Genomic DNA, 23,910 nt, shown 5'->3' on the forward strand with positions numbered 1-23,910 from the left:
GAATATAATAATGTATCACTAATTGATGGGATAAAAATGTTTCATCTTTTGAATTGATTAAATTAAAAAAGGAAAGAGGCATTGAACTTATTGGTGTGTTTTATCATTAATTATTTAAAAAAATATTATTCAGGAAACCTTACTGAATCTGTTCAGTGTCATGTCATGATCATTTCTGAGTTCATCTTATTTCCTGTTCAAGGGTCAAATATACGGCTTCCGTAGAAGTGTGATACCCGTAATCGGCAGAGGTAAACAGAACAAATGATATTTAGGTTTTTTGTATGTTATCAATTTTTTGAATACATGAATTTTGGAAAGTACAGGTATTAAAGCATGGTTAAGCTTGCACCACGTGAAGAACAGGAATAAGCGCCATTGGTTGGCCCCAGTGTATTTGGTTTAATCATTGATTAATAGAGTCCCTGTGTATGAACAACTACTGACTGAATTACTTCTGTTTTAGAGGCGGCAACAGGGGTGGTTTTAATAAAGGTAAAAGCACAATGTCTTTAGTGGCAGGTGCATTTTTGTACACTATATAATTGATCGATCTCATTACCAAATAAAGTTAATACATATAGTCTTTAATAAAAAATGAAAAATATGTTTCCTAATATTGCACCGAAATCATACTTCGAATACTTGATAACTCACAATATGTATTTTCTTTATGTGGATTAATGAGCAAATTCTGGTAATATCGGTGGTAATTTCGCACTCTGTATATCTATACATCTATCTAGATGAAAATACAATAGTTTTTTTTTTTTTCATTTTTCTACAACCGTGCAAAAGGTATTCACTTGGAAAATGTCGCAGTTTTACAACGTTCGTGAAATAATAAGGTATTGATATCGATGATGAAAACGAGTCGTCAGTGGGTCCCTATTTTTTCCTATTTCAAAGAATTGATGCTTCCAAGTCCTCTTGGTACATCAACCTACTTTGATATATGAAGTCTATAACACATACTAATCATTTATATAATAAATTATGCAATTTGATTTGCTTCTACAATAAGCTGTTCTATTGCCACTATCCAACTCCGTTGGATCATCAATTTATAGTAGTAAATATTTTTGCAATTTGAAAACTTTGTCGGTTGTAGAAAAATATTCATTTTGAGTTATATGGGAGCTCCTGTTTCTAATTAATGGAAAAATAGCATAAGATAAGATATAGGTAGAATAACGCCTACTCAATAAACTTGAGGCATAACAAATCGCTAAGGTTTCAAGATGGATATTATATTCGGTATTTTCATGAAAACCAAGTTATTTAGCTCCTGTGTTGTGTTTGCTATTGACATATTATGAAATTGTGTGCGTTTGTAAACAAAGCTGTATGGTCAAGAAGAAATTTGTAATATGTGCTATTTTCCAAACCGACAATGTCATGGGTTATGCTTCCCCATATGAAATGAACGATTTCAAAGTAATGTAATGTAAGGATTATTGATGATGAAATATGTCTTATGGATTTCATCAGAGGTACCCTTTCTACGCGAAACATTGGATATGTTGAAATTTTAATTATTGATGGGAATGTACATTTGAAAATAATCCATTTCCTAGAAGTTGAAAAATTCAAATTTGTGGTATTAGTTCATTTATTCAAAAATTATCTGGTTTAAATTCTGACTTAGTTTTGTGACATTTCAGATGGATCTAATTTGGTGATACAAGTGGATACAGTTTTTGTGTCTGGAATGAATCCCGAATGTACAGAGGATGACATTGCTCAACATTTTGGATCAATTGGTGTCATCAAGGTAACAAAATTATTACGAGTATAGTTAGTCGCAGAATTGCACCTTGTGTTTGAAGCTTACATTTCAAAGACAGTTTTTAATTCTGCTATATAAATGTGAAAATCTGTTTCTCAAATTATGCACATATTTCATAGTTTGAGTTATTTTGCTCACAACATGTACACATATCTCGATTGTTGCTACAACCCTTTCTTTAGGGTCTTGATGAATTATTGCTACATCACAGCAGGTTTTGAGTTGATTTTTCGCTGCTCCATCATGAAGAATTTTCAATAAATATCTTGAGATCCAAAATCATGCAGATTGACAATATTTCGACAACCACTGCGATGTTATAATCGTTTATGATGATGCTTTATTTCATGTAAAAATATAAAATTACTCTTTTCAGATGGATAAGAGAACTCAAAGAAAAAAAATTTGGTTGTACAAAGATAAGAACACTGGCTTGTCAAAAGGGGAAGCGACGGTTACATATGACGATGCAGATGCCGCACAGTCTGCTATCAATTGGTTCGATGGTAAAGACTTTCAGGGAAACACCATCAAAGTCCAATTGGCCACTAAAAAAGATAATTGGAGTGCCGGTCGCGGAGGCGGCGGTGGTGGTGGAGGTGGTGGCAGAGGGGGTCCTGGTGGACCCAGAGGAGGAGGTGGTGGCGGCGGGAGTCGTGGAGGCAGTGGTGGTTTTGGAGGGTCTCGAGGAGGCCGTGATGGAGGTAATCTTGAATTTTCATTCATTGCTGAGAAATAATCGAAGATTTTGTGATGGGGGCGAGCGTCAAAATGTTCATGTTTCCCAGGCAGATTTCATTAATTTTCGCGGTTTTGAATAATAATTGGGATGATTGTCAATTCCGAAATTCCATGATGATATTTGTTAGAATGAAGCCCCAAGAATAGCTCGACGTGTCCGATTCAGCTCGTATGAGATGCAATATCGTGAACTTGTATTTTTCGACATTTTAAGAGCAGAAACTTGAACAATCATAGATTTTTCCTTATCGAAACTTGCCTTGATTATAGGTACTTGCTCACCAAATCTTTATCTTGGTATAGCAGAGAAAAAAAAACATAATAGAGAGATATGGAAATATATGTAATAACGTCAACCGTGTTACAACGCATGCGCATTTCCCTTTTCGAAATAACATGCGGTATTAACGTTACTGCATCTTGTAATTTACGGGTGGATTACGTAGCACGTTATCGTAAAGGTGAGCGTTCGCTGGAGGAAGGTGGTCCAGGTCGCATCGACGGATTTTCACTACCAGTCGTAGTAAGGACACTCCTATTTTCTCATATAATCCATCAATGCGTTGCTCCGGTCCCGCGTCTACTGAGATGGTACATGCGTGAGAGCCTGATGCGGCTCTAGTGGACACAGGGGATTTATCAGTTGCGATGCGACCCGACCCGGCCCGTCTAGTGGACGCGTACCTTAACTTAAGTTATTTTCTTGGCTTGCGCAATTCTATTTTGCCATTGGTTTGGAAATAAATAGGTTATGTTTTGAAACGAAGGCCTCTAAATTGAGTACAATTTTTTAGATTATTTTTGGAAGAATAGGAGTGGAAGGGAAAAAAAATGAGGAATACAACAAAACAAGCCTTGCACATAAAAAAGGCCGAAATGAAGGACATCTTTCGGGAAAAATAGTTCTCGAGAGTATATATATATATATATATATATATATATATATATATATTCTTTTGATTGTCAGCAATACATTTTTAGTTATCAAACAATATAGCATATGTATGAGTTTTAGCAAAGGTTAGTGTAACGGGGTACCATACAATTTGGAGTATGATACAAGAGCTTAGGGAAAAACCTCAGTAAAAAAAACCCTGTCTCCCCGTGAGAAGTGTAGTGATGACAAATTTGTTTACAGAATAAGCTTTTAATACTGAAGGGCAGAGACAACCGAGACGGTCAACTCCAGGCCAAAATTTGTCCGAAGTTAAGAATGATGCTGCATCTCTCTCTGTTCTGTGTGACTTGTATAAGTCTATCCTTTTTAACCATCTCCTCCAGTAATTTCCAGAGGGCGCTACCAACGCTTTTTGGATAATTTGAAATGTCTATGTACAGAATGCTAAAGAAGAAGAAAAATTTATGAAAGAAGCGGAATGGCGCATGACTCTGTTTATCCTATCTCTAAGAATCATTTTGAATTTCCTTAGAGAACGCCTCGTGCAAGTGATTTAATTTAGATTTTAATTTTTATTATGGCCGAAAGAAAGTGTTTAATATGTGGGGCTTCTGAGTCAGAAGTCCAGAGATTATTTTGTTTTCCATACAACCCTGCAAGGTACGTAAAATTGTTTATTTAAACCTAAGATCATTTGAGTAAATGTATATTTTCTTTCACAGGAATGAGTTGTGGATGCAAACTCTGGGTTTTAAAGCATGTGCTGTAAGAAAGCATCACAGAATTTGCAACAACCATTTCAGAAGGGAAGCTTTCACCGATTCAAGTTTGCAGAAACTGAATAGAAATGCTATTCCCATGCCTTGGGTAATCTCTTCTTCTGCAGGTAATTAATTTTGTTTCTAAAATTACTAATTTCGTCCAACGTTGCATATTATCATATTCATATATTACAATGCTAACTCTTATTTCGATGTTTCAGCAAATACATTGGAAAGCATGCCTTCCCTTATTAATGAGGAACATGCTGGTACATCAGGTATATCCACATTCCCAGCGTCAGGTATTTTATTCATTCCTATAAATATCAATTTAGTTCATATGGTTGCATGTTATCTTTGATGCTATAATTAAATGTGTAAATCCCTAATCAAATACAATTCTTATTGTTTTTCAATTAGTTCTAGCTGATGAGGTAGAACCTAACACTGATGAGGAACATGCTGCTGTATCAAGTACTTCCACATTCCCATCATCAGGTATTATATTCATTTCCATAAAATATTAATTTAGTTTATATGGTTCCATGTTTTCTACAATTCCGTCAAATGTATGATTCTCTTATAAACTACAACTTCAATGATCTTTTAATTAGTTCCAGCTAATGAGGGAAAAGCTTCTGTAACTGAAGAGATACATGCAGGTACATCAATTTCATTATCAGGTATGGTTTTTGCTTTCAATGAAAATCTTAAAACTTTTATTCATTTTGTATGTAAGAATTGTCATTAGACAATTTCTGACTTATTATCATCACTGATCATTATTACATATCAAGTATTGAGGTGTGTCAGCAAACTTTTTCTATTATGAATAAATGTAAAAATCATTTGTCTATTTTCAGATCTCAATGATCCGACTCTGAGTACTCCGGCATTGCCACAGTCTCCAATGTGGAGGAGATCCCGTGAATTTAGAAATATCGACAATTTCCATCTTTCAAATTCGACACCAAGAAAGAAGAAATTGGTCGATATACTACGGAGAAAGGAGGATCAACTGCGGAAGGTGAAGGCTTTGTGCAGAAAAAGGAGTGCTGCTGTCAGTGATATCCTTGACATTTCGAATGAAAGGGTTGTGAAGAATATTTTTAAGGATGTGCCATCACTGACAGCCAATTTGATGGTGTCTCAAATCAGAAACTATAAAGTGAAGAATGTTAAAGGAAGAAGATGGTCGCTGGAGGACAAAATATTGGCACTATCTCTCTTCAAGAGGAGTCCACGTTGCTACAATCTCCTCCGAAAATTTGCATCCCTACCATGCAAAAATACCATTCTTAATTTGCTGAAGAAGGTTCCTTTCAAAGTTGGCATAAACCAAAATATTTTTGACCAAATTGATCAAAATCTTCCCCAAGGTAAGGAAAGATGCTGTGTCCTTCTTTTTGATGAGATGGACATTAAAGAAGCTGTCCAGTACGATAGTAAGCAGCAACCGCACTTGGGGTACTTAGATCTGACATAAATTTTGAGGATCTAGGATGTCCTGATCATAAAAATCGCATAAGGGACATCATGACTGCTGCAATATGCAGGATTGGCATTCCTTGGTGGTGCAAAAGGAAGTGCGAAGAAGTAAAGTCAGATGCCAAAAAAAAGGCCTATGAAAAAAAAATTAAAAAATTGCGACATTCCTGATTTAATTTATTTTTTTACTTCTCTTCGACCAGCTTTTGCATCATCACCCATTTCGATCGCCATTCTTGTCTACCTTTATGACCTTCATGGCTCTAATTTTCATGTTTTTCAAAAATTTCAAAGTTTAATGAATTTTATATGTTCTAATCTTCAATTTCTATGTACCAATTGTAATAAATTCTTGGATTCACCAGCTATATATATATGTGTGTATGTCAATAAACATATTCTGCTGCAATATGTGGGATTGGCATTCCTTGGTGTTGCAAAAGGAAGTGCGAAGAAGTGAAGTCAGATGCAAAAAAAATGCTTCATTCCTGATTTAATTTATTTTTTTACTTCTCTTCGACCAGCTTTTGCATCATCACCCATTTCGATCGTCATTCTTGTCTACCTTTATGACCTTCATGGCTCTAATTTTCATGGTTTTCAAAAATTTCAAAGTTTAATGAATTTTATATGTTCTAATCTTCAATTTTTATGCACCAATTGTAATAAATTCTTGGATTTACTAGTTGTATATGTATGTACCAATATGTGTGTGTATGCCAATAAACATATTCTTGTGAATACAGAGTTTTGTTATTCCTAAAAATGTCAAAAATGATTAACTTTGCACATGAAGAAAAACTTTCATTTTTGTTATTCAAGATATTTTCGTCGATATTATATGTGTCTTGAATATCAAAAATGAGAGCTTTTTTCTCATGTTCGCAAAAATCGAAATATTTAACTGCGATATGGACTAATGGAGATTCAAATTTCCCGCCATTTCTTCCGCCGCCTATTCCAGCGCCACCTATATATTCCCAAAGCCAATGTTAGAAAGAGATGGAAGATAAAATCGGACATAGATTTAGTTCCTAGTTGACCGTCTCGGTTGTCTCTGCTGAAGGGCTTCCTTTCCATTGACATAAAAATTTCTTTATCCTCTTTCCATTTCGAAATAATATCTGAAACAAAGAAACAGAGCAGAAAACGAGAAAAAAAGTTAATAATAAAGCCTTCATCCAAACTTATTCCAAGACTTGATGATGGCTGAAGAAAAAAATAAATCATAGGTACATAACTTGTTTTTCAATTGCATTGGGAGGAATATCATCTCTGCGTCAAAAATCTTCTGCTGATCTTGGTGGAGGATCACCCTCGTCGTTAGAAATGCCTTCAGTACTCAAATTAATAATAGCCAAATCTTGCTTTTGACTGGGAGGGTCTTTCGACCAGGTCCAGTCTTCCAAGTGATGATTCTTCTGTTCTTCAGTTATTCGAGGAACGCTACAGGACCTACAGGACGCAACTACAAAACAGATGAAGTGACGCGCCAGATAGTTTGTCATCATCTTTCAGACCACAACAGATCTCAGGTTCTCCTAATTCCAGCTTCAGTGGAACCTGAAAAAACGGTATTAAACAAAGTCAGAATCATAAATGAGAGAAATACTTACCATTTCAGAGAAAAACTAGCACGAGAGGACTGGAATTGTGTTATCTGTTCTGATGATGCTCAGGAAGCATTCACGCAGTTTCATGATAGATTTATGACACTGTACAATGAAAGTTTTCCTGAAAAAATAATGAGAGTTGGCAAAAGAAAAAAAAAACAAAATCTTAGTCCTCAACTGAAGAAGTTGAAGAATCAGATGGAGGCTGCTCATACAAGGGCTATGGTAAAAAGAGATGAGGATTCCTTCAAGTTTCACAGAATCCTTAAGGAAAAATATAGAACAGAACTAACTGAGTATTCGAAAGCAAAAGACAGGAATCGAATAGAAAATGCTGACAACAAAATGAAGGCAATATGGGAAGTTATAAATTCGAAAATAAAAAAATCCAACACAGAGAGTTCGAAAGGGCCAACATCTGAGAAACTTAGTGAATTTTTTGAGCAATGCAGTGCAAGAGTTGATATGGGCGGTGCAGATAGTCTGCCTGACATGGGTCGAAGGATTTCCTCGATGTTCTTACTTGATACAACTCCATTGGAAATCATTCAAATTGTGTCAAAAATGAAGAAAAAATCCTCAAAGGACATATACGGAATGTCAGTGACCCTACTAAAAGAAAATATTGATATCATCGCTAACTTATTAAGTGTGCTAATAAATAGATGCTTCAGTCAGGGAATCTTTCCACGTGAATTGAAAACAACGAGGATAGTACCGATTCATAAGAAGGGAGATAGAATGAATTGCGGGAATTACAGACCTATTTCAATTATACCGGCAATGGGAAAAATAATGGAAACCCTAATAAAGGTCAGGCTGTGTGGATATTTCGAATCTCAGTCGATCATCTCTAAACATCAGCATGGCTACCAAAGGAGGAAGTCAACTATTACACTTATGATGGAAGTCGTCGATTATATTATGGATGCATTTGAAAATTTTGAGGAGGCCCTTTTGGTGTGTGTTGACCTCAGTAAGGCTTTCGACACAGTCGACCACAAGAGTCTTTTGAGAAAGTTGGAATGGTATGGTGTTAGAGGCCCTATTTTGAAGCTGCTTGAGTCCTATCTGGAAGATCGTTACCAGATTGTCGATTTCCGCGGTGAAAAGTCTACAAGGAGAAAATTGAAATCGGGAGTACCGCAGGGTTCTGTGCTGGGTCCCATTTTGTTCGTTGTGTTCGTCAATGAAAAAATCAATGGAACTCCAATCTTTGAATCTGCTGGGTTTCACTCTGGATACAGGATTGAGTTGGTCGGGACACGTCGATAAACTATGTAGTAGATTGTCTTCATCTATCTATGCCATACGACGGATAAAATCGATCTTGGGCTCAAGGGAGGCAATTCTCACTTATTATGCCGAATTCCATAGTGTGGCCACTTATGGCATAATCCTGTGGGGGGCTTCTCCTGGAATGCATAGAGTCTTTCTTAAACAAAAACGAGCATTAAGATCAATCGCTGGAATTCCAAATACTCAAAGTTGCAGAAGTGTATTTAGGGATTATGGAATATTAACTCTGCCAAGTCATTTTATGTTGGAAGCCTTGTGCATTGTACATCTACGAAGAGAAGAATTTTTGAAGCATGGCGACGTCCATGGATATTCTACCAGAAATGCACACAAATATGAGGTCCCAAAATGTAGATTGAGGAAGACCCAAGAATCTGTCGAATTTGTAGGACTCAAATTGTTCAATAAATTACCTGAAATAATAAAAAAATTGAAATATAATAAATTCAGAAATGAAGTCAAACATTTTTTCAGGCAAAATGTTTTTTATAGTGTGGAAGAGTACTTACGCTTTGAATACGTTGGTTAGTTCTAAATAAACTGTATAATTCGTAAATTATGTGTCAATTGTTGATCTAGATTTGTTATGTTAGGTGATATGTCTTATAGGTGTAATTTTAGATGACTTACCTTGTGATATGTGTTATAGGTTTAATTTTAGATGACTTACCTTGTATGAGTTGAAGGTTTCTTTGTACAATATACAATATTGGGGAATCATCTCCCATAGATATACCAGTGGTTATTCAGTAGAAAATTGAAAAAACGGGGAAGAAATTCAAAAAGCTTCTGACACTTTATCGACATCTCAAAACATTTTCGAGCTCTGACATAAATATGATGGGTGGATCTCCATATCACTACGGGATTACTCCTAATCTTGATACAAGCTGCTTCAATCCTTTCTTTGAGTTGTTCCTTGGAATTCCATAAGAAATAATCTAGGAGCGAAAGGTCAGGCGGTCTTGCTGGCCTTGGAATAGTACTCCTTCGACTTTCAACACGACCATCATAACGGTTGTGCAAGAATTCACGGACCTGCAGATTCTAACGTGGCGGAGCCGCGTCTTGTTGGAAATAAATCACTCGTTGGCTGTCATTTCCTAATAATTCAAGTGAACGATGATTTGAAAAAATCTAAATGAATTCGTTAATTCCACGTAGTGTCGGAAAAATGTGGTCCAATCAATTCATTATCCTTAAGACCGCACCACATATTTATAGAATATCTATACTGTGAATTTCTTTGAGTTTTTGCATGGGGATTTTCTCATATAAATTATACCATCTCTGGTGAATTTTCTTTCATTACTGAAAAAAATGCATGATATTCTTCTTTCACTATTAACCAGCCAATTCGAAAGCCGCAGTCTCGATTCATGATCCAAACGATAAACTTTAGTTAAATGGTATGGATGGTAGTTTTCCTGTTTTAAAGTAGTGCACTCTGTTTTTTGAGGAACCCCTGTTCTTTGTGCTAACTTGCGAGTACTGATACTACGTCTATTCGGAAATCACGATATCCATAAATGTATATCATGTCGGCATATTCTCTTGTTTAATATTGGTACGGCATTGTTGAGTATCAATTGAAATCTATTGTTGTCTCACGGAAATGTAATGTCAATCGATTTGAAAACAGTCATGGACAAAATTGGCTTGTTTCAATACAGAAACATAGAATCAATAACCAATATTCAATGATATCTATTGGAAATGAAAATAGTGAAGATTTGGAAAGTGAATGAAATGAAAAACTAATGCCTGGAAAATGAAATAATTGAATAGTGAGTGAATAGAACCTTATAATATTCAACTTCTTATACATGTAGTTATAATTTTTCCATAAAACTAAAACCGCTTAAAAAAATTGCTATTAATAAACCCAATCTGAAATGGGTGTCCATCCCTGAATATTGCAATAATTGCACATCGAGTGGATCTAAACTGATTATATTCTTCTGTGTCCACTTTTTGATATTTTGGTATCAGGTACTGACGATCGGAATACCGGCAAACGCATGCAGTGGAAACACCCTTCTTCTGACGAGGAGTTCGGAAAAACTAGTAACCGTAGCCTTATGTTCTGGCTGGCAAACGAGTCCGTAAACCCCGTATCGCGTTTGAGATCGGACCCCCTTTGCATTCCGTACGCTTCACTCCGTAAATTCGCCACTTCATATTGTAACTTGTATCTGATTCCGAAGAAAACCTTTTGTATACTGTTTCTGATCAACCCATTACATCATGCAAGAGCACGAATCAGGAAATATTCTCGGGGGATATGATGAACAACCATTAATTATTAAAATTCGATTAAATTGTACAAAAAGCTGCGAATTATGAAAAGTTAAAGTAATGAGCTTTCAAATGATATATCATATGGAGAGAGAGGTAGCCGCCCTGCTTAGGGGGTGGCTATTTCACTTCTAGAAGTCAATTTCTAAGAATCCATATTGTTCTGGTGCTTTTGCTGAACCACTTTTCCATCTTTTTCAAAGATCTATGCTTACTTCATCAATTCCTTCACAGTGGCGTTCGGCTTCGGTGACGCCTGTTTATAAGAGTAGGGATAAGACCTCTCCTTCTAACTACCGCCCCATAAGTCTATGGAAACTATTCGAAAGAATAATATCCGACCACATTCTTGATTTTGCCAAGTCTAATAAATTGATACCTGATGCTCAGCACGGTTTTCTTCCGGGTCGATCAACGATGACTAACCTTCTTATGGCAGTGAATGACTGGTACAGGTGCTTAGACGGTGGTATTCCGATTGATGTTGTTCATTTGGATTTCGCCAAGGCGTTTGACAGAGTTCTCCACCGTCGGCTAATTCATAAGCTGGAGCATATAGGAATTCGAGGAGGATAGCTTTCATGGATAAAGTCCTTCCTCAGTGATAGAACTTTTAGAGATAGAGTTGGTGGTGTTTTCTCTACAAGCTATGGGAAGGTTTCAAGTGGTGTGTCCCAGGGATCGATTCTTAGTCCGATTCTTTTCCTGCAGTACCCAGCGGATCTCCCACAATCATTGATCTCAAAGTGTCTCCTGTTCGCCGACGATGCCAAATTATACAGTGTTCCGTCCCTTACCTCTAACCAGCTGCAGTCCGACCTGGATAGTATTGCTCTCTGGGTTGAAAAATGGTTGCTACCTCTTAACATCAGCAAGTGTTCTGTTCTGCACCTCGGCAAAAACAACCTCAAACATCCTTATACGCTTGCTGGAGAGCCTCTTACTGTGCTCCGGAGCCACCGTGATCTTGGGGTGATCGTCAATTCTGATCTTGACTTGTCAGACCATATAACCGGGGCTTGCAGTAGAGCTAAGAGGGCCGCTTACCTCATCCAGCGGTCTTTCAGAGGTTGTAGTATACAGACTGCTGTACACAACATACGTGGGACCTATTCTGGAGTACGCCGGGCCAGTTTGGTGGGTGCCTCTAAAATCTGACTTACAGCTTCTTGAGTCTGTCCAGAGATAGTGCACAAGAATCCCGTTTTCCTGGTTCTCTCCACCAAGCTACGAAGCAAGAATGGGATTATTTGGGCTGATCAGATTCGGCGTGCAAGGGGTGACATGATAGTGTCTTTGAGAGTTACGCATGGATTCTTTGGTGTAGTTCTGGAACATTTATTTCCTTTAAATACAAACCATGTTCGCGGTCATAGTTTCAAACTTGCCAAGGAATCGTTTAAAACCACCTGCCTGATGAACTTCGTACCTAACGAAATTTTCGACGTTTGGAATCGTCTCCCGAATGAAGTGGTGAATGCCGATACTGTCAACAAGTTCAAGAACATTTACGACCGATGGAGAAGTGCTTAAATTTATCTACTTTCAAGCATACATTATATATAATAGTTCTGTATTGAGTGCATAAGTTTAACCTCCACTCTTATTGTAGTGTAATAATAATAATAATGATTGATTTTTTGGATAAGGGTAGAACAATAACCGGAGATTACTATTCTACATTACTGACCACTCTACGGGAAATAATTAAAGAGGAAAGACGCGGAATGTTTTTGCAGGACAACGCCCCTGCACACAAATCTCATGTTGCCATGCAATAAATTCGTAATTTAGGATTTGAATAACTAGAACACCCTCCTTATTCACCAGATTTGGCTCCATCCGACTATCACCTCTTTCCTCAACTGAAAAAATTTTAAAAGGACGTAAATTTTCCTCCAACGAGGGGGCAATAAAAGTTGTGGAGTTCTGGTTTGCAGAGCAAGAAAAAACGTATCCAATTAAGAAGAGAATATGTTGAGTAATAAAATATTTTGACTTGAGTTCAATTCCAGCTTCTCTTTATCAAGATTCATAAAAGCAGAAACATCCAGATCGAACATTGGACACTGGCTTATGCCTTGATGACATTACACAAATTAGTCTACGTTATCTCCACATATCCTTCTGCACATATGCTCCAATATAAAATTCCATCTTCTGTCATTCACTTTCATTGTTCAAAGTTTCCATACAATTTCTTCACTCCTCCAACTCAGAGATTCACATATAATATAAGAAAATATTCTGCTATAGGGCATTCAAGATCCCAGAAGATCTATTTCAGGAGATGGGTAGGAATCGAAGGTGACATGTAGGAATTTATAAGAAGGAAAATATGTTGAAAGGTGTTGGTGTTCGACGGATCACAGATTTATATTCCATAACATGCTTTATTATTAAGTTTCAATTGAGGTGTAAGATTTGACAAATCTGTGAAAAATTGTTGATTAATTAAAATAGTCGTTTTAGTTTGTGAAAGTAAACTTTGATTACTGTTTTTTTTAAGTAAATCCTAAAATGTATATGGTACCAGTGCACTTTCACGCATAATATCACTTCAAAGGACTCCACACATTTCATCAACTCAGGTGACGTCCCGCCTTAGGTGGCTTTCATCTTTCATTGACAATTTAAGCAATTTCTATTTTTGTTCTAAAGAAACCGTTGAGTCCCTGCTCGAAATTGAAAATTGTGCTTAATTTAGAATTTTTTTGTTTTAATAATTAGAATTGGAAATTCGAAGTGGGGTAAATTTTGAACTAATGGCTTCCTAATGTTGAAAACACTTCTATTGAACTCATCTTGTCGAAATACTTAAGAAAATCGACTTCCGCTTAATGTTGTCAATCCATATTTCGTAATGTATTATTGTTCAATGATCATATAATGTTTATTTTCAGACTTTGGTGGTCGCGACCGAGAAAGTAGAGAAGGCGATTGGAAATGCCCTAATCCAGAGTGCAATAACACTAATTTCGCTTGGCGTAATCAATGCAATCGCTGCAACGAGCCTAAACCTGAAAGCGCTAGTGGTGGTGGTTGTGGCGGCGATAGACGTGGTGGGGGAAGAGACAGGGATGGAGGCATGAGAGATGGCGGACGGCGGGGCGGTGGCGGATTCCGTGGAGGAGATAGAGGTGGTAGACCAGGAGGTGGAGGAGGCTTCGGTGGTGGTCGAGGCGGCCGGGGTGGAGGCGGCTTTGGTGGAGGCCGCGGTGCTGGCAGGTAATAATCATACGACAATTTTGTCTGAAAAAAAAATCGGTTGAGTGACTAAGGCCGTAATAATAGTCAGATCTGAAGTATTGAGAATGTCCTAAGTAAATGTAGATGACACAACTTTTCGTACATACCGTTATATAACAGAAAACAACTTGCAAAATCTATCGTTAGTGGCCGCTTCTGCGTGTTTCGATGGTATTTATCGTGAATCTGATTTTGAACGCCGTTTTGAACACTTCTACAATATACTAAAACATTTGTTAGATTCTACTTGTCCGATCAAAACGAGAAAATGCTTCTTTAATCGTAAAATTGACTGGATCACCGATAAAATCAGGCAAGCCAGTAATAATCTCTAAAACCTCCATTGGTTGCTTAGAAATTTGATATCCCATGAAAGAAGGGATATCTATTTATCGGCTAAGAAAAGTTATAAATCCTTATTCAAATCTACTAAATTAAATTTCCGTAAGAATATTCTGGACAGCTCCAATAATAAAATTGAAACCATTTTGAACTTAGTGCGTAAGGAAACTGATTTCACTAACTTTAATAGGAATATCAAGTTGAAACTTCGTGGTAACATCATTTCCGACCAAAGGCTGATGCCTTTGCTGAATACTTTTTCTCCATAAATATAAGTGTCGAAGAGCATTTTGGTGTCAACCGATTTCGCTCATGTACAACTGTGTCGTTGACCGACAATAATTTCTTTTTCTTCCCAGTCGAAACTGAGGAAATAGCGTCGGGTATAAATAAAATAAAAAATAATAATAGTTATGGAATAGACATGATGGAATTTGCGTAGCGGGGTTATTCTTCGATCTATCCCGTGCATTCGACTGCTTAAATTTTAACTTCATTGGCAGGCCGGATTAACCCCAGGGCAAAAAGCGCAATTGCCCTGGGCGAATTCAGTATTAGGGGCGAATTCATTGTTAGTAACAGTATCTAAATTCGGAAATCACTGAAATCCAGAAAACCGATTCCAAATAATAGAAATATACGGTTTCGATCGATATCAATCGTCGTATACTTTCCATGCACTTTCCAAACGAACCGTTCCCCACCGCCTCTTCGATGCCGAAGCTCCCGCGCATTCTATTCACTCGGGAATATTGTGACTAGTCAGCATTACAGGGTGAATAGAAAGCGCACGCATCGAAAACGATTTGTTGCTGTATGGAAATCATATACCTATAAAACACATGGACGCGCTTCCAGTGAGTTTCAATAGCCACGAGTGCGGCCAACATGAGATGGACCTAGTATGGGCAAGAAAACGTTCCTTAGAACGCCTTAGCGCTAAGCGCATACGATTTATTTCGATATTTTTTTAAATAGGGAAAATTAAAAATGAAATTTGCTTAGAAATATTTCTATAATTTATTATAAACATAATTCTTTTACTTTAGTAATTAATTTCCGAGCTATATTTGTATATTGGCGCCCGTTAGAGATAAAAACAAGGACCTTTAATCGAATAAAAAAAATTGAACGAATATTAGTATCATTTAGATTGCGTTTAATGATCCAATTACAACTAAAGAGCACAATTTTTGCTTTCGGCAACCATTCCTCGGAAAATACAACAGATAAGTTCATGAAAAGTTTGTGAATAAATTGATTTGAATAAAAACAATTAAGCCAACACGATATTCTGATTTCTTTGGTTCAATATCGAAAAAAATATTTCATTGATCAATATTGATCAAAAGGTTGAAAAATATACATAACAGTCAGCATACTATAGTTATTTAATCAACAAGGTTATCAATGAAAGCGATTAATGATCGAGATATTTTAACGTGTGAGCGAAGCGAGCACGTTAATGTTCGAGATCATTAATCGCTCAATTAATAAACGAGTTGATTACAAGATTTTTCCGTCGACCACATTTCGAATTTAATGTGAAATCTTGATTTTCTATCGATACTTTGTCAAATTTGACACCTTATAAATTTTCTATGCTCATACCGGAATGTTGATATTTATGCGGCCGATCGAACAATTCGAGAAATTCATAGAGGGCATTTTCGAGTAAATCACATTGATATCAGTCCCTATTATATCTGTTAAAGAATGTGTGGAGCTGGTGGAAGCTGGAGTTGTAGTACATAGATATATTGATTACTCTCTAACCACCATAATTTTTCTGCAACCTCCACAATTCATCTCTTCTCAATTCACCCGCTAGGTACTACGAAAATCAATGCTACATAAAAATGAAATAATTATTTGGGAAGCTGCTGAATACTTCTATGTTCGATTACCCATGACAATAATGCATTAATAGGAAATTAATCAATAAAAGGGTTTATTAACAGCTAATTTCGTGTACGTTAAACAGTACTATTATAAGGAGGTCGGCGGAAAAATAATATTTCAACTGAGGATAATTTTTAGGAAGCATATTTATATTTTGTCCCAATGGAAAAGCTCGCATTCTGAGCATTTATTTTCTCTTCTAATCTCAAATGCTTCTTGAGTATTATTTTATCTAGATGAGAAAAGAATTGACATACATTTATTGATTTGAAAAGAATAATTCAACTATGATATAATAAATCGATTAATACATTCGAAGTTACTATACCTGTGAAATTTCACTTTATCTGTATTTTCAACTTATTTCGTGCTATTAATTGCACTTTACGAGGACACCATTATTACTTTCATAATAGAAAAAGAATACGACATTCAAAGTTGATCTAAAATTGATGAGAAAATTCTGAAAATTTCGATAAATACAAAGTGCAAACGAATGTTTTGCCCATACTAGCTCTATCTTATTTCGGCCGCACACCCTCTCTCTCTCTACGCCGTGTCCATATGTTTAATGTCTATGATGGAAATACACGCTTCTGTATATGCCCCAATGCCGGGCATGTGATTTCATTTTATTGTTTCTATTCTGTTTTTATATTTCTAATGGTTCTGTCGATTTACCTCATAATATATTTATTTCATTGGAGGGTGTTCATTGTGCAAAGGTAAAAGTGAATGGAATAAGAGTGCTTAGACCAAGTGAAGCAAGCACAAGGGCCCAAAGCTCAATTCAATCGTTGATTAAATTCTTTAAAAATTTTGATACCCTAAATTGAATTTCGACCTCCATTCCACTCTTTCCAGGTTGCAGGGATTATTTTGCGATTCATATTTTGAAAAAATGTTTTTAATAACTACTTACTTTTTTGTAAGAAACCTTTTTTTTTAATTGAATATTTAACTTGAAATTTTCATCATGTCAAGGAGCGTACTCACTGAAAACGGTTCGTGCAACGTCAATGAAAATCCCATAAAATTTTATGACTTTCGTCGTCGGTTTGCATGCGTCGTTCGGAGCGATCCGATAGTTGTCAGTTTCATACGCAGGCTCAAAGGAAATAACACTTGGTCTCTGGACGAGTATTTTGGATGTTCGTTGGTGAGTACGATTGACGAACAAGTTGAAATGACCCTTTAGAAAAGTGCAGGGCGAAACGAGGGAGTTTGAAAGAATTATTTTGGGAACAATGAGTCATATAGTATACCACAAACGAAGATTTAATAAAAAATATTCTGGATTTGATGCTAAGGAGGAATCAGGAAGAGCTGCAGAAATATTTCAGAATATGTATTATCATTCCGTAATCTCAAATGCTGAAAAGTAGAGGAAAAATTTAATTTAATTTTTCCGATATTATTGTAAATAAAAATAAAATCGCGATTGATTTCAGAAATTCATTCTCGTGAAACACGAAAAAACGGCTGTATGAAAATAATTTGAATTTTGTAGTATTTTTTGCGAATATTGAACTGTCTAATGCATTCTTAACATTGGTTTACTCTTAATTTTTGACTCAGCGATACCTAGTTCATATATAAGTTTTCAATTTACCTTTTTTTTTTTCAATTACCTGTATCAAATGTCCGTATTTCTTCATAATTTTTGCTGGCTGTTACTCTCCGATGAAAAAAACTTCAGTATGAAAATATCTTTTTTATTAAGTAAATGATAGTTTTTGGTAATATGGAGGGCAAAAAAATATTGTGCTCCGGGCGCCAAGTGGGCTTAATCCGGCCATGCATATTGGATGAAGATATTCAATTTGGAATTCAGAGGCGTTTTTCTTGAATTGATCATAGGTTTTTTGGGTGCCCGATGGAGTACAGTAAGGGGGGGGTCATAACTCACCTCAGTATCCTGTAGAAGTGAGTGTACCCCAAGGATCGGTCCTAGGACTTCTTTTATTTATCATTTTCATAAACGATTTGCCGGATTATATCAGGATTTATTTAATCATAAAATTGAATATTTTATGTTATTTTATATATAATATTTTAATGTTATTTGGTGATGACACATCCTTTATTTCTGCATGTTATTTGAGCGAACTCAAATCTAGTTGTGAACTAGTGTTCAGAGTGCTTCTCTGATTGGTGTTTTAAGAACCCCCTGATATTAAACGTGAACAAAACAGGCCTTGTCTATTTTCAAGTGCGCGATTCAGCAGTGGGGTTCTGTGACATAGAATTCTACGTTTTGAAGCAATAATCATCTGCTTAGGCATTCTGTGGGCGTATGGCTTACTGTTCGGGTAAATTCGGCGTTTTTACTATCTGAACTAAAAACATAAGTTGAATTCTAGTGAATTTTGTGTTGTACAATTGTCAGATTGATATTTGGCGGACAATATTTCAATTTGACTCGGTTCAGATGCAGTTGTCATTATTAATCGTAATGTTTCCTATTATCCCAGTCAATGTACGAATACCTGAGAACGAAGAAAGATCGGAAGATTTAAAGTTCTTAAATATGTCGAGACATTCAATGCGTCAAACCAGTGATTACTTTCCCATCAAGATGAAAAAATTTATTCAACTCTTTAGATTGAATGAAACTAATATGGTTAATTATGTATTGGTGAACGGAATTTCACCTACAGAATTTCAACTACAGAAACCCAGTTGCCATTCATGCCACAATAATAAAAATGTTACAAGTAATCGAAGTAATTTGATTCAAACTTGCTCCACTCAATACCTTTTGTATCATTGATAAATAATATAAAATATAAGAACTACCTGAAAGTGAATTTTTATTTCTACAGTTTAACTGATGAATATTGACATTTTTTTAATAAAATTAGTACATAACATAGAATACTGAGAATTGGTGCAACAATATCAAGAGAAGCAATACATCGATTTCGGGATTTTTGACATCAAGCGATACGTCTGCAGCTATCGCCTCGTTTCGATGTCGTTCGTCGCCCAAATGCGAGAATGACTGTGCACAGAATACCAGTTGTATAGATTTTGAGCGATATATGGAATTCTACACGTCACAGAATCCCACTGCTGATCATCAATTCACCTTAAATCTTCAAATCGGTATTTTGAAACCATCTGACTATACGAAGTTTCTTCGTTTGCCGTACATAAAAATTTGATTTGGAGAGATCAAGCTGACTATGTATTTAGGAAACCAAGTTGCGCATTTTACGCTCTGAGACGCATAAAGCTCATACTACCACGAGATTCTCTTATTAATACATACTACTCACTCGCATACGCTCACTTAAATTACAAAGTTGTCCTGTGAGGTGGCCCTTCATTCAGTTATGCAGTTTTCATTGCACAAAAAAAATATGTAATTCGTTTAATTTTCGGCTCAAATCCTAGGGAGTCCTGTAGACTCTTGTTTCATTCAGAAAAAAATAATATGTTTTCCACGTATTTATTGTACACATGCAGAAATATTCCTTCACTGAACAAATGCTCTGAATTTCATGACTATGACACGAGGCATAAAGAAACACACTGTATTCCAAAACACCGGAACAGTATTTTTCAGCAGTCACCTATGTACAGTGGCATAAAATTTGCCTGATATGAAGGTTTTGGAGTACAGAAAATTCAAGAAGGAGATCAAGGCCTGGCTACTTGAAAAGTGCTTCTATGATGTGAATGAATATTTTCAAGCAATCATGGAGTAGGATGCATTCTCTTCTGCATCATTGGGCGCTTTCTTTTTGGTGCTTCATGCACCGGTACAGCCTTCTCGCCCCTGAGCTGTTTCCAAATAAAACGGTTATTAGTGCACCAACTCCGCGCAGATAGTTGGACGATCAGCTGTTGAGCAAAATGACAATAGACAAGAACGGATTCGCGGTTCTTCGGATTATTTGTTTTCAGTTCGACGTTAAAGTCGTTGATTATTAATGAGTTTCACTATTTTTTCGAAGTTATTGCCATATATTTGGTTGAAAAACTTGGTTTACCCTTTCTTTGCTATGGAGAGTACAAATATACAAAATACTGGATATGTCTGTAGGTATAAAACTTGAAAAAATTATTTAATAATGATTTCATCTGTTAAAACTTCGTTAATAATCGTTAAATGTCGGTATAGAGTGTTCTGATTTTACGAAAATTGCATTCAAGTGAAATATCAACATTATTTGAAATGAAATGCTATGTTTTCACTGATTGGCGCTACTGAACTGAAGCTTAGCGTTTATTAATTTGATCGATCTCTGAAAATTATGCATTCATGACAAAAATGATTAGTTCACTCTTCAAACCTGAAAGAACGAATCCCATCTTCCTTCAAAAACATTCAGTTCTAATTCCATCTAACATAGATGGAACTGACAACTTCAATTGACGAAAAAAATCAATCTTAAGGTGTCCATAAGGTGTATTACAGCCTTTTTATAGTATTAATCCACAAATTTCAACAATACACGTCTTCTAATATTTGACGGCATATGTAAACATAACCAAAAAGTCCACCAGCATTTGGGTTGGGGCAAGAGGGGGCGGGGGAAGGGAACGCGAGCTACTCCGGTGCCCCAATCAAAATGAACGCGACGGTGATCGAACGAGATGCACCGGAGCTGCTCAAACGGTCAAAAAGAAAGCAGTAATTGTATTGTTACATGTCTTATATAGAGATTCCTCTTATTTTATTGTTTTCTCAATTGTATCTTTTGGTTTCTTTGACGTTTCCTATACAAACGTATTTTGTCTAAGGGATGAATAAAATTAGTATTATTATTAGCGTCTTGAGGCACCAGTCTAATTAATAAATTTCACTTCAGACTCTGTCGATATGACGTCTCAATCGGCGATCTCATTTGTGTATAGGCGCTTACTAATTAAGGTTACTCAAGTCCTCAAATTATCTCAAGATAGGTTTTGGGAACGTCAAATTTCGAGTATGGTCGAACCCTGACTCTAGATGATCTCGAAATGAAAGGGTTGGTTTGCTTTGTGAACTGACTGTAATCAAGAAAGTCAATATGGAATCCGTGGAAGATGGACGAAATCGATTTCATGAAGTTTATCGCAACATCAGACTTTCCAATTAATCTCCAAGCCATTGTTGGGCCTAGAGCCCGTTTGCAACAGCCGAGAATTCTCTAAAAAATTCTCGCAAGAAATCGGCAGAGATTATTTTGCATGCAACTGAACAGAGAATTCTACCGAAGGTGCGTATGCAACGGCAAATAATTCACGGCGCATGAATTTTCGAGTAAATTCTTTAGAAAATTCTCGGCTGTTGCAAAAGGGCTTTATACAGAATTTTTGGATATTGTCGCAAGATTGACAGGAAGCATGCACGACTCCAGGATCTTTCAAATGTCCTGAATTCACATGAGGTACACACAACACTGGATGGGCGTCTTGTTGGGGATAATGGTTACCCATCATAACCATTTTTACCAACACCTATAACACCTCCACCACAAGACGCTCCATCAATAAGGTACAACAGAGATTGAAAACTTGAAAAAATATTTTGTCTATTTGCGTTTTTTTGCATTGATTAACTCTGTGGCAATTTCTCCTCACGCCATCTCGTTGACCTACCTAACTCCAAAAATGGAAGCTCTGCCTCCCCCTTAAGTTTGAAGTATTTAGGATACTCTGGTCCTGTGGGTGGTATCTCACGAGGTCTTCTGTATGTCTCATACTATAGGACGGAAGCTGCAGTCAGATGTTACGTCCAGGGTTTTGCTGTTTGTAAAGCTAGAGTGTCCTACTTCGATGGCACTACTTTCCACAGATTACAGAAAGTGTTCTCTGCAATCTGTGCTACTTCCGCGGTCTGGTCGAAGAACAATCTTTTCATCAACATCCCTTTTACCTAATTTCGCGAGTTGATGTGTACCCCGAGATCCCATCTGGACCACACGCATCGGAGGCTGATCAAATATGTGACATATTTCGTTCGTTCGAGATCGAAAAACCTGCTTCGTTACGCTTTATTGTGAGCCACAGTATTGAAAAATATCAGGCAAAAATAAAAATACTAATTTCTCTTTTCGTTTTGTAGTCTCCAGTATGTATATCTCAAGACCATTACTGAAGACATTCATAAGTTGAGTTTCAAGTCTCGTTTCTTGAGACACTATCAAACTGATAATGACTTCATATTAAATTATTAATAGGCCGTCATTTTGAGATGCTGGCACTTTATTGAGAAAGCATCAACTGAGATAGGTCTTGAGACCCGTTTTGAAATCTGACTATTAATACTTGCCTAAGATAGGGGAGTTCCTATAAATAATTGAAATATAATAAACAAGCAAGATTTTATCTATCTTTCGTGAAATAGGGCTCTTTTACCCAAGAACGTTCATTATAATTTAACAGGTAGTCAATTAAATCATAATTGACGTTGCCGCAACTGGGCGATGAACTTTCGCCACATAATCCATAACCGTTCCTGGAATTTCGGATATATTTTGTTTTCATGCCTAAAGAATAAGTAGCTACTTTTTCAACACGTAATTATTACAATGGCCGAAGTAATGGTTAGTGGAATGTGGAAAACCGTGAGAGAATGTTTTGGGAAGGGTGTGAGCGATAATATCTGATTCAATAGTCTTTCAATTTGAGACCAATTTCTCAACAACTATTGAATTAAACCGAACATTTCATAGTCTGTTCGTCAAATTATGGGATAAATTTCTCAGAAATTATTGGATCAATCCGAACCAAATATCGAATGCACAAATAGTTTTCAAATTGAGATGCACATTTCGAATTACAGTTCGCTACTTCGAAAACATTCTACTGAGAAAAAACATAAAACCTGAACCTTAAAAATTAATTCAACAAAAAAGTTGAAATTTTTCTTATTTCATTATTAATTTCAGGGATCGTGGAGGTGGTGGTCCCATGGGTGGAGGTAGTAGAGATGGGGGAAGATCTCGACCCTACTAAATTGATGTATGTATATTCAACTGGTTAGATATGAAAACCAGCTGGCATTTAATTTGTAAGTGTACATATATCATATTTTAGTTTTTACGAAATTGACTTTAATGATAATAATAGTATTTTTTGTGGTGTATTCAAAGCATGTAGCGAAATAATTTTGAAACTTTTTTGATCAATGAATAAAATATGATTTATATATTGGCGTTTATATTATTTGATTGTGCTTTTTACCCTTCTATATATATATATATATATATATATATCGTTTCAATATACGGTAAAACTTAACAACTCAATTTTCCGGCTTTGAAATGAAAATGTGGAAAATCGCTCGGATTCGAAGGGGAACAATTCTTCCGCTCTTTGCATCCCCATAACTGCAATCTCCTTACAGGGGTGAGCACAACTCCCTGATTTTGAATAGGGATGATGGGTGTTGCGATACTTCATGTTGAAGATCGTTGTTCATCGATAAGGAAATGACAGGTAAAAATGAACTTACTTGTGTGATTAGTTTATTAAATGCTGGAAATGGGTACTATTAATTTCCAAACAGTAATGAAATTTTTGCTGAAAAGGTTC

The 23,910-nt window shown here is 36.2% G+C and overlaps 2 protein-coding genes across 4 annotated transcripts in view; both read left to right on the forward strand.

Moving 5' to 3' along the window:
* The window catches only part of LOC123312835 (RNA-binding protein cabeza), a 33,939-nt gene extending 10,415 nt beyond the window's left edge, over positions 1-23,524 (forward strand). For 2 of the 3 annotated variants that reach the window (XM_044897353.1, XM_044897355.1), the window contains 5 exons: positions 467-495; positions 1,665-1,774; positions 2,166-2,493; positions 13,791-14,115; positions 23,265-23,524. In XM_044897353.1, the coding sequence (XP_044753288.1) occupies positions 467-495; positions 1,665-1,774; positions 2,166-2,493; positions 13,791-14,115; positions 23,265-23,331 (859 nt within the window). In that variant the 3' untranslated portion in view covers positions 23,332-23,524. The remainder of the gene's footprint in view (positions 1-466; positions 496-1,664; positions 1,775-2,165; positions 2,494-13,790; positions 14,116-23,264) is intronic. The other variant, XM_044897354.1, reaches the window with a different exon arrangement.
* Positions 3,884-5,046, forward strand: LOC123312837. Its single transcript, XM_044897358.1, has 5 exons — positions 3,884-4,088; positions 4,151-4,314; positions 4,411-4,491; positions 4,610-4,687; positions 4,804-5,046. Exons 1-5 carry the CDS (start codon positions 4,006-4,008, stop codon positions 4,938-4,940), a joined length of 543 nt encoding a protein of 180 aa, XP_044753293.1. The 5' UTR covers positions 3,884-4,005; the 3' UTR covers positions 4,941-5,046.
* Positions 23,525-23,910: the final 386 nt, after the last annotated feature.

The sequence above is a fragment of the Coccinella septempunctata genome, chromosome 5 (genome assembly GCF_907165205.1).
Source record: "Coccinella septempunctata chromosome 5, icCocSept1.1, whole genome shotgun sequence".
NCBI lineage: Eukaryota > Metazoa > Arthropoda > Insecta > Coleoptera > Coccinellidae > Coccinella > Coccinella septempunctata.